The 13,829-nt window shown below is 27.3% G+C and overlaps 1 protein-coding gene across 2 annotated transcripts in view; it reads left to right on the plus strand.

The window, feature by feature from the left end:
- The window catches only part of LOC145763687 (multiple PDZ domain protein-like), a 29,324-nt gene that overhangs the window by 13,741 nt on the left and 1,754 nt on the right, over window positions 1–13,829 (plus strand). Inside the window, exons 31-46 of one of the 2 annotated variants that reach the window (XM_082575192.1) lie at window positions 332–442; window positions 940–990; window positions 3,584–3,617; window positions 4,079–4,184; window positions 4,621–4,809; window positions 5,082–5,236; window positions 5,702–5,853; window positions 7,279–7,360; window positions 9,338–9,465; window positions 9,642–9,829; window positions 11,095–11,199; window positions 11,646–11,793; window positions 12,266–12,415; window positions 12,505–12,729; window positions 13,403–13,506; window positions 13,643–13,827. In XM_082575192.1, the coding sequence (XP_082431318.1) occupies window positions 332–442; window positions 940–990; window positions 3,584–3,617; window positions 4,079–4,184; window positions 4,621–4,809; window positions 5,082–5,236; window positions 5,702–5,853; window positions 7,279–7,360; window positions 9,338–9,465; window positions 9,642–9,829; window positions 11,095–11,199; window positions 11,646–11,793; window positions 12,266–12,415; window positions 12,505–12,729; window positions 13,403–13,506; window positions 13,643–13,827 (2,113 nt within the window). Of the gene's footprint in view, window positions 1–331; window positions 443–939; window positions 991–3,583; window positions 3,618–4,078; window positions 4,185–4,620; window positions 4,810–5,081; window positions 5,237–5,701; window positions 5,854–7,278; window positions 7,361–9,337; window positions 9,466–9,641; window positions 9,830–10,447; window positions 11,200–11,645; window positions 11,794–12,265; window positions 12,416–12,504; window positions 12,730–13,402; window positions 13,507–13,642; window positions 13,828–13,829 lie in introns of those variants that run through there. The other variant, XR_014288445.1, reaches the window with a different exon arrangement.

The raw sequence follows: 13,829 nt of genomic DNA on the forward strand, positions 1-13,829 counted from the left end.
CTTAACAAAGAGTTGCTTTTTTCAATTTGCCTGATCATCTATTACGCTTTTTAATAAGGTTTAACATATTTAAATTATGTTACATCTTTACACAAAATGCTACTGGAATTAAATCCAAAATTTAGCAGAAATTAAACAAAAACATCTCATGTTTTATTTGAAAACTACAACATGCCGGAAGTGGGGATCAAACCCGGGGCTAGGACTCTTGGTTTTACTATTGCTAAAAAATTGCAACTTGTCAGAAGTGGAAATCAAACTCAGGACCTTAAATTTAGAAAAATAATTAACCCAATATCACAATACTAACAAATAACATCTTTCCACTTAGGTTGATGATGTTAATCTAGTGAATGCAACCCATCAGGATGCTGTTGATGCAATTATGAAAGCTTCAGATCACGTTACTTTTATTATTCAGAGTTATATTGGGCCTCATAAGGTAGGGGTTGCTGCTTAAATTCAGTGTTTTGTGAATTTAAAACACATAGTTGTTAAAATTTTACTGGTTTAATAGAATATTGCATTGTCAAAAGTATTTTTAGGTTAAGATTATTTTTTTTTTAATTTATTTTTTTTAGTTTGATTCTTAAATTTATGTCATTTTTATTATGTTGTTTAATGTTGTACAAATTAATGTTTGTTGTAAATAAGGCTTGCCTACATTTCATGCTTTAACAATATTTATAAAGCTCAGTAACAATTAACTAATTTCTCTATTCTACTTTAAATTAACGCTGTTTGTTGACCACCTAAGTTCAGTATATGTTAATTGTGAGTAAAAGTGTGTTAAATATAAAATAGGCTTATTTGATATAAGAAAAAAAATCATAGTAGACTTTTTGATTCAAAATACAATTAGAAGAAATCATAATAAAGGTTTAAATCTAAATGGCAAATGTGCACAACTTTTATTTTTATGAATATAAAACATTTTAGATGTTGCTAAGCAACGTACGTTGCACACATTTTACCGGAATTACTTATCTGGTGAGACTTGCATGTTTAAAAATGACTTCTTTTGGGTTTTCTGTGCATGTTTTTCTTGGGTAGGGTTGCGATAATAATTGTTTTTTTTGGGTGTTTTTTTTTAATTAAGAAATATTTATATGAAACTTTTGTTTGGGTTGATTCTAGGTTTTTGGTTGTATTTAGTTTTTACTTACAATTTCTAAATTACTTTATTCTAAATATTATTGCTTATACTAATAGCATGATAACTTTTGTTTTTTAAAAACTAATTAAATTTGTGCTGAAACGTGTTTTAACAAATCTAACCTTGGTTAACTTAATATTTTCTTTTTTCATTTTAAATAGTTAAAATGCATTTTTTTTTACATATATATTTATTTTATATCAAAAAAGTTATTAAGTTTTTTAAATGCATTACACACATACAGATCACAAATTATCATAATATAAATACTTTTTTAACACATCTTTTATATTTTACAATTAAATCTTTTATCAATTGTTTAATGATGGTTATATCCTTATTCATTTGCTGACAATATTGGGTAAATATGACAAAATTGAGTAATAGTTCCTCTACTTGTTGTGGTTCCTCTACTATAGTTAATTCATAATTTAAATATAAAATCTATTTTTATATGATATTATATTGGCATAGATATCTTTTTAAAATGTAAATTTTTTTGATTCAAAAGGTAGAAAATTAGTTTTTGATGTTTAAGTAACAGAATATGATTGATGAGGTAATGTTTTTTTAAATTTTTAAAAACTTAGTAATATCAATGTTAAAAAATCAGTAAAAATTTGAATATAGAAAAAAATAAATAATAAAATTATATATTAAACAGTTAGTAACAAAATCGATAATATTTTTGTATTTATAAATCTTGTAAGTTCAATATATATAATTATAACAACTATTTATTCATATTTTATGAATTTATGTTTCAAATTTAATTTGTTAGTCTAAATACCAATTAAAATCTGAAACAGAAGTTAAGTTTAACTTTTTGGTTGGGTTTTATTTTTGATATTTTAAAATATTTTTGTTTATTTTTTTGAAATTTTATTTTGAATTTAACTTTTTTGTTTCTTACTTAACAGGAAATAAACAATTTCCTGAAAGTTTGTGTTTGTGAAATTTAATTTTAAATATCATTAAAAGTTTTGTTTTTTAATATTGATAAAAGTTTGTTAAAATGTTGAATTGTTGTTCTGATTTTAGTTTTTGTTTTCAACACGTTTATGGCTTGTTTAAAACCAGGGTAAAGATTTTATTATTTGCGTTTCAAATTTTTAGTTTAAATTTTTTTGGTGTTTATATTTTAAAGTATTTAGTAAACTTATTTTTTTTTGTTTTATTATTAGTAAGGGTGAAGGCCTGTTCACACGTTGAGTTGCGTTACTTAACTTTACAAGTTCTAGGGATTTACAAATACAAAATATCTAGTAAAAGTATACCGCTTACGAAATCTTGCGTAAATTTGCTGTGTGAACGGGCTGTGCGAACGGGCCTTAAAGGATAATATTTAAATATTATTTTTAATTAAATTAACTATAAAATAACTTTTCAAATATAAATGTAAAAATATAAAAGTTTTGTATTTTTTATTTGTTAAATATTTATGTTATTAATTTTAAAGGGTAAATAAAATATTAAAAAAATAAATTTAAAATGTAGGAAAGTGATACTAAAAGTTTTGGTAATTATTTAAAAATATTATGTTGCTGAAATTTAAATAACAGTTATTAGAATATGTGATTATGACATCACAATATTATTATTGTGGTAAAATATTGGAGTATATGACATGTTATTATATTTTGGGCTGTATAGGATTTCTATAGTTTGAATTTTACGCTATTTTAGGAATAATAGAATATAAGAAATTGGAAAATAAAGCAAAAAAAATATCTAGACATTTTTAAAATTAGTTTTATATTGCGTATAAATTATATTTCTTTTTTAATATTGAAATATTTTTAAGTTAAAAAATATGGAAATTAATTAAATAATAAAAACTAAAATATAAAATTATGACCATCAAAGAATTTGAATATTTAGTAAGTTAAACGAATTTGTTTTTTAAAAGCAGATAGTTTTAAATTAAAGTTTAAAAATTGTTTTATTTAAATTATTTTTAATAGGTTTTGCAGCAATATTATTATATACATTCTATAAAATCTATATATATATATAATAAAGCATAATAGTCTTTAATATTGTTTATATATTTATGTTTAATTATTAGGTCTCTAAAATATAATCTTACTGTTTGTGGTGCACAAATTTTTATAGGCAAATTTTAGTTGTGTTACGACAAGCAATATAATATTTACATTTTGTTTAATATAATAAAATTGGTTTTATTTTGATTTTGTTTTTCTTTTTGCATCATGACAGCATTTTTGGTTTCTTTTAAAACTATTATTAACTTTAATAAGTGAAAAACTTAAACAAAATATTTTGCATGTATGCACAGGTTGTTGTACATTCTAACTATTTACTAAATTAGTTTGGTGCTTTTCTGTTTCTTATTATTAAATTAGTAAAACTTTATGAATTTTAACTTAACAAAAATTGTTTATTTATTCAAATTTTTATATTTAGGCAACAAATGTTGATGCTCCACCCCCCAAACAAGGTAAACACTTTTAATTATATATTAATTATTATTATTTAAAATAAAATTAAAGTACCTACCCTATTTTAGACATAATCTGCTTAACAAGGATTATTTTAAATTAGTTGAAATCACTTTTCCAATAATAAATCATTAAATGTCATATGGTTAACTCTAATTGACTCTCAGTATATAAAACACGTTGTTTGTAAAGTTATTGTTTATTTTTATGTAAGTATTATACATTTAAGGTTGTGTATAATTTATAATTAACATATGTGGTATATTTAAGTAAGGTTTTTGTTGGTATTACTGCATTTTAATATGCTTAAATTTTAAAATTAATTTTCTTAAATTTAAAATTTAATTTAATTTTTAGGGTTTTTAAAATAATTTTCTAAAATAAATTTAACCTTAGAAAATGTAAACAAATTTTTTTTAATCAATTTTAGAGTCAATTTTACTTAATTTTGTTTTAATAGAATCCCCATTGGATAAATACAAGCATATGGATGGTGAGATTTTATTGATTGATCTTAATAAGGGAAGTGGAGGAGTTGGACTCAGTCTAGCTGGGAATAAAGACAGGTTTGCTGTTTTAGATTTATTTTTCTTAATGTCAGGAATGGGTGTTTTATATTTTTAGAGAAGGGTGTTCTGTTGTGACATGTTTGAGCTATCTGTAGACACTAGGTTTCAGTTTAAATAGTGTGGCATTGGTTTGGGCTCGAACCTGAAACCTTTTGTTTTATATCCTGATCTGATGATTAAATAGAATTAAAAATCCTTTTTTTAAATTTCCTACCAGTTTACTAATCACACTTAATTTAAGTTAATGTATTTTCAATCTTATTTTTAATTTAATTGAACTGTTTATTATTTTTATTTAAATTTTAATGAACTTTTTAAATTTTTATGTGTTTTTGCTGCTAAATTATTTTTTACGAAAATAATTTTTTTTAATCTACATTTTTTTTAAAGTATGCTGAATATTTTTTTAAATTAAGTTTTTAACTTATTCTAGATCTAATCCTGGCGGAATATTTGTCGTTGGAATAAATCCGAATGGGGCAGCAGGAAAAGACAAAAGAATAAAAGTTGGCGACCAAATTCTGCAGATCAACGACACTTCGTTAAACGTTCAAAATAATCACCAACTTGCCTCAACTACTATCAAGAACTCTGGACCTGAACTTCTATTTGTGGTCTGCAGGTAATTTAAAAAAGAAATGTTTCTTTAAAATAATTTTTGCAAATGTTTGTAGTACAGTAATTAAAGGGTTAACTTCACGTTTTTTGATGTAATTTCTTGGGTTCAATTCCCAATATCTATATGTTTATTTGCCTTTAATAAGGTACTAAAAAAATGACTTTTGTTCCAATTTAAAACAATTGTTACAAACAAATTAAGACTGAGTCAATGTAGTAAAAAGTAATTTAAGTTTAAATTTAAAGTCTCACAAAATTAATTATAAACATTGATAGGCGCCAAGCAGCAAAGAATATAGAGTCACCTCCAGTTACACCGAGTGTCCATACTACCCCTGCAGTGAGCCACCACAAGGAGACAACAGAGAGTGATGGAAGGAAGAGTCCATACTCGGATGTGAGGGTCATTAAACTAGTGAAAGATTTTCAAGGTTTGCCAGTGAATTAAAAATCTTAATGTGAAAATTTTTTTTTTACATTTTTCAATGAAAGTTTGGTGTAGGAAAATTTCGATTACGTTTATGTGCTTTATAGCCTTAATATTATTTTTAAAACTCGAAAATTTAAGAACATAAAATCAGTAAAAATTAAGTTATTGTAAAAATTTAATTAGCAATGTTTTAAAACTACAATTTTTGATTTATATATATTTAACAAATCATTTGATAGCCCGTACAGAAGAAATTTAATTGTTGTAATATGGTTGCAGCTATCAACTAACATTTGTCCAAGATAATTTACCCTTGAACCACAAATAACAGTTTTATTTATTTAATATGCCCTCAAATTAAATGATTATATATATATATATATATATATATCGCCCACTAAGCTTCAATATATGCATTTAGTGCATTAGTATTAAAAATAAACTTTAAATATTTGTTGTCATCTAGGACTTGGTTTTGCAATAATGGAAGCACACAATGGAATCAGGGTTCAGTCGATAGCGCAAGGTGGAACCGCACATAGGGATGGGAGGTTAAATAAGGGGGATTATATTCTCGCTGTTGATGATTATTCTGTCACAGGGGTCTCTTATGAAACTGTAAGTTTAGGGTTAAATAATTTAAAGTCTAATTATTGTTACTTTGACACAATTTAAAATTGTGAAATTTTTGATTATCAGTTTTAAATGTTGAATAGATGACTTTACAGCCTAAATATAATGCAAGGTACGAATTAACGTTTAAAAAACGATTTGCTAAAAACGAGGTCGCATTTTTAGAGTAATTATTAGGTTCAAGTTATAATCTTTGTTTTTTTGTAACACTTGACGAGTTGCGTGGCATTTTTAAAATGTAACTTATTGTTAAACAATCGTTAAAAATATTTCGCACAAAAAACGAAACATTTTTGATTACTTTAAAGCTGTGTTATGTATTTATAAAATTGTGCAACAACTAAACGAACTCAGGAACGAAATTTACGCATTGCCAAAATATGGAAAGTTATTGTTATTAAATGCCCTATAGTAACCTACATTTACGCAGGATTATGATGATGTAATTAAATTAGTGTGAAACCGGTTTAAAATAGATCGTAAAAATACACAAATACACACAAAGTTTTATTATTGCCTTAACCTTTTTTGGTTGATTCGCTATTTCTCATATATTTGTAAAAAACGATTCGCTAATTTTAAAAAACGATTCGCTTTTAGCGAATAGCGACCCGTTATTTCGTTCCCTGTAATGTAACATTTTTAGAACGCAGTCATAAGTTTAAAAGTAAATAATAAATACGATATACAATTAATATTACAACAATGCGACGGGAAAAAATGACAAAATCAATTTAATGATTTAAAACATGCCAAAAGTATTAATGTTTACATAAAGATTTTAAGTATGTTATGGCATGGTCACCAAACCCAAATTGAAGCTGTTGTATTAAAGTTTACTTTTTACATGTTTAATATATTTTTAATTGGTAATTATGTCTGTTAGCTTGCTTGTTGTTTTGTTTTTGGTCCCTTTAAGAATTATGTAAAGCCTACAGTTGTACTTTTTTAATAAACTTCTTGCAAATTTTTTGTTTAATATGATAAAAAAAATACAATTAAAAACACAATAATGTAGCGGAAAAAAAGAAAATTTAAATTCTTGATTTGAAAAACTTGCCTAAATTATTAAATATTTATACATGGTTTTACATTATATTACATCACATGGTTACTGAACCTATATTGAAAGCACTGTCTAAAATACTACACAATTAGGTCTAAAAAAGCTTTTAAAGACAAAGCAATAAAAACAATATAAATAATTAAAATCTTAAAATTGTAAAGTGTATTTCATTAAGACTACATGTAGTAGGATGTTATATGTATGGGTTGAATGAAAAATTTTTGTGATTTTTTTTGTCCAAATGATAAAGTATTGTAAAAAAATTTTATATTATTGTTATAATAGATTTTTTGTTAATGTTTAATGGTAGTATATGAGTTAAATTAGATTTAATATTTTGGTAGGCAATTGGAATATTAAAACAAAGTAAAGGAACAGTTAAACTAACTGTCGCTTCAGGACCAGTGCCAACTAAGATGGGTTCAGGTAATTTGAGTTTAATTAAATTTAATATTTAGTTGGTTTTAATATTTAAAAAAAAATAATTTATTTTTCTCTTTTTGATATTTCGATATTATTCTAAGTTTAGGATATTCTAATAGAATTTTTTTTATCATTTTGCGTTTATCATTTTCTAAATTTGTTTTATAAATATTTACTAATTTTAAAGCTGTTAAAAACCTAATTAAATTAAACATAAATAAAACCTTTTATAAGAAGTCATGGTTTGTAAGTTTTAAAGTTAATTATTTTATAAATTCAACTTTTTAAACTGGTGCTAATGATTTTCAATGTGTGGCATTTAACGATAATTTAAATTGTTTTTATATCAAATCAAACTTGCAATAAACACAGAAGTAAGGGAAAGAAATTATAAAACTGAATTTAAAAGCAACTAACAGAACCAAATAATTTTTAATAAGGAATTGCCAACAGCAATATTATTTATTTTTAAAAATGCAAGAGAAAATTTTTATTGTTTAATATCAGGATATAATACAAATTTAATAAAGTTTAGAGTTTTAAACAAGAATTTAATTAAATTTTATTATTTGTTAGGTGAGATGGATAAATATTATTCTGCAGTTTGCAAAAATTTTCAAGAAAATAAGAAAATATGTTAGAGTATGTAGTCTGTGTTTACTTATCACGTAGTTAAAAGTTCGAGCAAATAGGTTAAACTTTGTTCAAATATGGGCGTTGTTTCTTTATTGTCTCGCAGGTGGGTGAAGATTTAAGACGGAATTCTCTAAATTTTGTCAGAGCAAATAAAACTTTGAATACAGACGTCAGTTTGAAAAGGATTTTAAAATATTTTTAACTTTTTAAAATGTTTGCTTTGATGCCTTGTTAGAGTTGACGGCAGTTGGAAAAGGTGTAAACTTTGTTTTTGACTCACTTTCAACAAGTTTTATTTATTTTAAAGTTTTTAGAGCTCAGAATAGTCAAGTTTTATGGAACAAGAAAAATATTTTGAGGCTGGCCTTTAAGGTATTTTGTTTTGAAAGTTAACCTTAAAAAAGTTAATAGAAAAAAAAAAGATAAAAAAAATAAAGTTGTTTAATATTAGGTCAGTTAGGTCTATATTTACAAATAGGGTTTTGTTTAAAAAAAGTTTGTTAAAACGTTTAAAGAAATCTAAAAAAAAAAGTTTTTATTGTTATAGTTTAACTTGAAAACCTAAAAATAAACAGTATCAAGGCAAACAAGGTTTTATTTTAAAAAGTTTATCAAAAACATTAGAGAAATCCTAGAAAAAAAAATTAATTTAAATAATTTAATTCAAAAACTTAAAAATAAAACAGTATCAAGGCAAAATACCTTCTTATTTTATTAAGTTTAGTTTCATTTGGTTATTACAGCTAATAAAAATGTTAATGTAATAGATTTTTACTTGAATAAACATGAGTGAATTTAAACCTTTGCTTGGCCAGCAATCCAGCTTCCAAATCTCATTTAATAAAGAAGAAAGTTTAAGTGTCGAAAACGAAACGTTTGTTGTCGTCAAACGTCATTCTTCTCTTGAAAGTTCAACTTCAAAACAAAAATATCGACCCAAGTCAATGTCGATGATTTCAAGGTCAACTGAGGACATTTTACAAAACTCGACAAACAAACGATGGTCCAAAGTCAGTTTGTCCTCGATTGAGAAAAGTTCAAAATCAGAAAGTTTCGAAAAAACTGAACGTAAAGTCGTTAAAAAATTGTCGTATGAGCCACAGAAAATGGTGGTCATCGAAACCTCAAATAAAATGGCTCTTGAAAATGAGAGCTCAAATAAAAATGGCAGTAAAATTACTGCGCTTGTTCCTATGGCAACCTCAACACCTCCCAAAGTTAAAAAAACTTCGTCGCAAAAAAAACTTAAAACCGTGTCACAAAAATCCACTGAAAATCATTTAGCACCAGAAAAAAAACCTAAAATTGAAATTGTTGAAACTAAAACTGATATTACTCCCCCAGAACCCCCCCAAGAAAGCGGTGACCCCTTAACTTGCCCCATAACGCCGGGTAGAGAGACCACGATTGAAATAGACAAGGGGAAAAGTGGGTTAGGAGTTAGTATCGTCGGGGGATCGGACAGTTTGTTGGTAAGTACTTTGTTGGGGTAATAACTTTTTCTTTAATTTTTCATTTTAATCAGGTAAAACTTTATTGGTAGACACTTTTTCAAGTGAATAAAACTTGCTTAGTAGACACTTTTCTTAAATAAATTTTAAAATTTGTTAAAAAACATTTTTTTAAAATGTTTAAATTTTTTTCCCAGAACGCAATTCTGGTGCACACGGTATACGACGAAGGAGCTGCGGCACGTGACGGTCGGTTGTGGCCAGGTGACAGAGTGGTGGCAGTAAATAACCACGACCTGACACGTGCCACACACGACGAGGCCATCGAGGTGTTGAGGAACACGCCAGGAAAAGTGAAGTTGGTTGTTCATCGGGACGATAACAGGTTGGGTTTAAAATAATCAAAATCATGAGTAGTTTATGGTCCTCTCTATAACTTTAGAAACTTTAAGAGGTGCGAGTACCATAAAAATACAAAAACAATGTGCGTTATTTATCACAAATATAGACTTATAACCCCTGTTAGAAATATAGTGGTAATATAGTCTAGCTAAGTGTATATGTGGGTATATTTAGGGTAAAAATAATGTACAATTGTTAAGTTTTCTGCTAGATATTTAAAGAACCGCAAAAGTAAAAAAAAAACAATTTGCATTAATTATTGCAGTTATAAATTTTAACGTATCATTAGGTATATAGTGATAATGAAGTTAGGGTTAGGGTTTATATATACATATAGGGTATACCACATATGGGGTCCTGGATTCTTATCTTACTAATGATATACAAATTTAAAATTATCATAACAGAAATTATATATTCAGCAGGATTGTAATGGTTATGGAATAGGTTTTTTAGGGCCGTAAACTGCATTTGATCCAATTTTTTTTTGGGTTTTGCATTTTTGTGTTTTTTTAATGTTAATAAGATCTAAACAATTTTTTTGTGCAGATTGTTATCGAATATTATTTCTAACTATTTTTTTCTATTCTTTATTCTCCAGGTCAAAAAGATTTCTAAAATGGCAAAGAAAACTTAAATTACCTAATCTTAACTATTGGTGAAGTTAAAATAATTATTAGAAAAACTTAATTTCAAACTCAAAAAATTAATTTTCAAATTCTAAAAACTTTTTATCAAAAATCAAATCTTAAATCTTTCAAAAATCAATATTTAAACATTCAATTTCAATTGTAATTAAAATAATCATTAATACTTAATTTAAAATAACAGAAATAATTTACTTTATAATCTTTCACGGGTATAATATAATGCATGTTAAATTTATATATATAAATCTTAACAAAAATTTTAAAAAAATTAAGTATATTACTTGTAATCTTTCCAGTGCCTTATTTATTAAAAATTTTTAGAATTTCTGCAAATAACTTCCTTTTTATCCTTAAAAATGTTTTTCTAATAACCTTCAATATTGCATGTTCTAAGACTTAATTACATTGACTGTTAAAAACAAAATTTAAGTTAAAGTTTTTACCAAGTTATAATTATTATTTATTCTAAATACTTTTACTTAATTGATGAATTTGATAAAGAGAAATCTTGTACAAAATCTAAGGGGGCCAATAACTTATTATATTTGTTCAGTTAAATTGTTTTTACCAATTTGTTAATTATTTTTAATTACAACAGGGAGGCAATCAACAATGAAACTGACGAGGATTTGTACGAACTTTTTGACGTGACTCTGGTTAAGAAAAGTGGACGAGGATTGGGTCTGAGCATTGTGGGTAGAAGGTAAGCACTTTATATTGTTTTTGTATAAAAGGGTAGACACTTTTTTAATTTTTTTTTAACCAGCAGCGTGGTGTAGTGGTAAGAACACTTGCTACACCACACATGAGGTCGTGGGTTCAATCCCCACTGCTCTCATGCTGTAGCACTTTTGAGTAAGGTGTTATAAACGATATTAACTCCTGCTGAGCCAGCACTTAATCAGCAGAATTATTATCGGGCAATTATAATCTTTAATATCCCAAACTGCCACAGGCAACTCGAGACTGGGTCAGAGTAACTAATGTTACTCTATGTTTAAGTCGCGCATTCGACTTTCCCACATTGAGGATAAAGATATATACAAAAAAAAATTTATGAACAAAGATTTAAATTTTTTTGAATTGATGTTTTAAAAAGCTTTCTAAATATCTTCAATTAATTTGGTTCCATATTATGTTCCACCACAGAAATGATCCAGGAGTGTTTGTGAGTGATTTGGTTTCAGGTGGGACTGCTTCGAGGGATGGTAAGTTACAACGAGGGGATCAAATTTTAACGGTGAATGGAACCAATCTGAGAATGGCTGGGCAAGAAGTCGCCGCTCAATTACTTAAGGTTTGTTCTTGATTCGTTTACTTGCTATCTTGAGTTTGGTTCCCACTGATGGTATTTTGTCTAAATATTATTCAAGGTTTATTTTTAATTTGTTCACCCTGGGGTTTTGGGTTCTAATCCCACTGATGGTAGACTTGTTCTAAACCTGAATCTAAAATTTATGTAATTTTGTTTTGTAGTTTTGGTTAACTGAAAAAAAAAATTATTTTTATTAGATTTTCTTTTTAGTTAATAATAACATCAATTATTCCACTTCAACACAATCTTTACAATTCCAAATATTTATCCATTTATTTTTAACGTATTTTCATAATAACTTTCTCTTATAATTAGCATATATCCAAGTACAATCTTAAAATGTGGTGGACCAACTGCTACAATCTTTATTATTTGTCAACTGCTACAATCTTTAATATTTATTATTTGTCTTTCTTCAGAATATTTGTCTTTCTAAATATTTGTCTTTCTTCAGAATTCCCACGGGAAAGTTCAAATGCATATCGGACGCCTTAAAAGTGGGCCACCTAGTGATCTGTTAACAATGCCCAATGTTTCCCATATTCCTTCAACTACTACTCCGACCATGAGTGAGGCTGATATCAGATTTGTGGAGATCGACAAGGTTGTGACCAATATATGTTTTTTCAATTTGTAAAATTTAAAAAGTTGTTGCAAAAATAAAAAAATAACTAAAAACTAATCATTTTTCAGTCACCCACCCAACCACTAGGTATCAGTATAGCGGGAGGAGTGGGTAGCCCGTTGGGGGATGTTCCGATCTTTGTTGCCATGGTGCAACCGGGTGGAGCTGCAGGGAAGTCCCTTAAAGTTGGGGACAAGATATTGAGCATCAATGGGCAGAGCACGGAGTTTAAGTCGCACGACGAGGTTGTGTTGATGTTAAAAGGAACAGAGGATGCGATTGTGTTGATGCAGGTTGGTTTTGATGTTTTTGTTAAGAAGGGGGTGTTTCGGATAAGTAGGATTGTATCTTATTGGCACACTGGCACCATTTGGGTTTCTACAGGATAAAACTATACTGAAAAATTTATCAAATTAGTCCTGGCTCAATCATATAACGAAAAGTTTTGGTGTATTAAAGTTTAGCTTTAACTCGCGATCTATCAAAAGTTAAAATTTAGTAAACTCATTAAAGGTCTTGGTATTTTAACAATAAATTGGCATCAAAGAATAAAATATTTTAGATAAAAGTGACAGCTTTTTAATAAGAATATGCACTCGATGCTACAGCTGTTATTATTCAGCATTCGCCTGAAATTTAAATTTTAAAACTGTTTCTAGTTAAATTAGGGTTTGTTGGTAGTTTTTGTCAGGGTCATGTTGTAGTGGTCAGAACCCTTATTTACAACATAAGGTCTTTGGTTTGAATCCCACTACTTCCATTCTATAGTGAAGCTTATAAGCAAATTGTGATTTCCTGCCATTTGATAATTAATTTATCTTATCAAGCCAATTAAATAGTGTTTAAATTGGGTATTGTGTGGGGCTATTTATGGGTAAGAGGGGGCTAGCCTGCAGCTCACAACATGCCCCCCTAATTACGATCATTTTTTTTTTTATTTAATTACTCTGAACAATTAACTTTAAGGTCCAAGATGGAGGGGAGGAGGTTTTAAAGTTGAGCGAATACTTATCCCAAGCCGCCAGCACTGCTAACCAGATATCTGCCCCCGCCGACATTATCCACTCAAAGTAAGTACTTTTATCTGTCCGGTAAACACTTTAAACTTATTATTTTGGGCAAAAGTAAAGATTAGCTTTCTAATTATTGAAAAAAATTAATTATTTAACAAATTAAATTTTTTATTGCCTTTTTTACAATTTTTAGATCTGAGGAAAAAGAAGTTGACATTGAACTTATTAGGGGGGTTGATGGATTAGGGTTCAGTATCGTGGGGGGTTATGGTTCCCCTCATGGGGATCTCCCAATATTTGTTAAAGCTGTGTTTAGTGTCGGGGCAGCGGCAAAAGATGGAAGATTGAAAAGAGGGGACAAAGTCGTGTCTGTTAATGGT

The sequence above is a fragment of the Corella eumyota genome, chromosome 1 (assembly GCF_963082875.1).
Source record: "Corella eumyota chromosome 1, kaCorEumy4.1, whole genome shotgun sequence".
Taxonomy (NCBI): Eukaryota; Metazoa; Chordata; class Ascidiacea; order Phlebobranchia; family Corellidae; genus Corella; species Corella eumyota.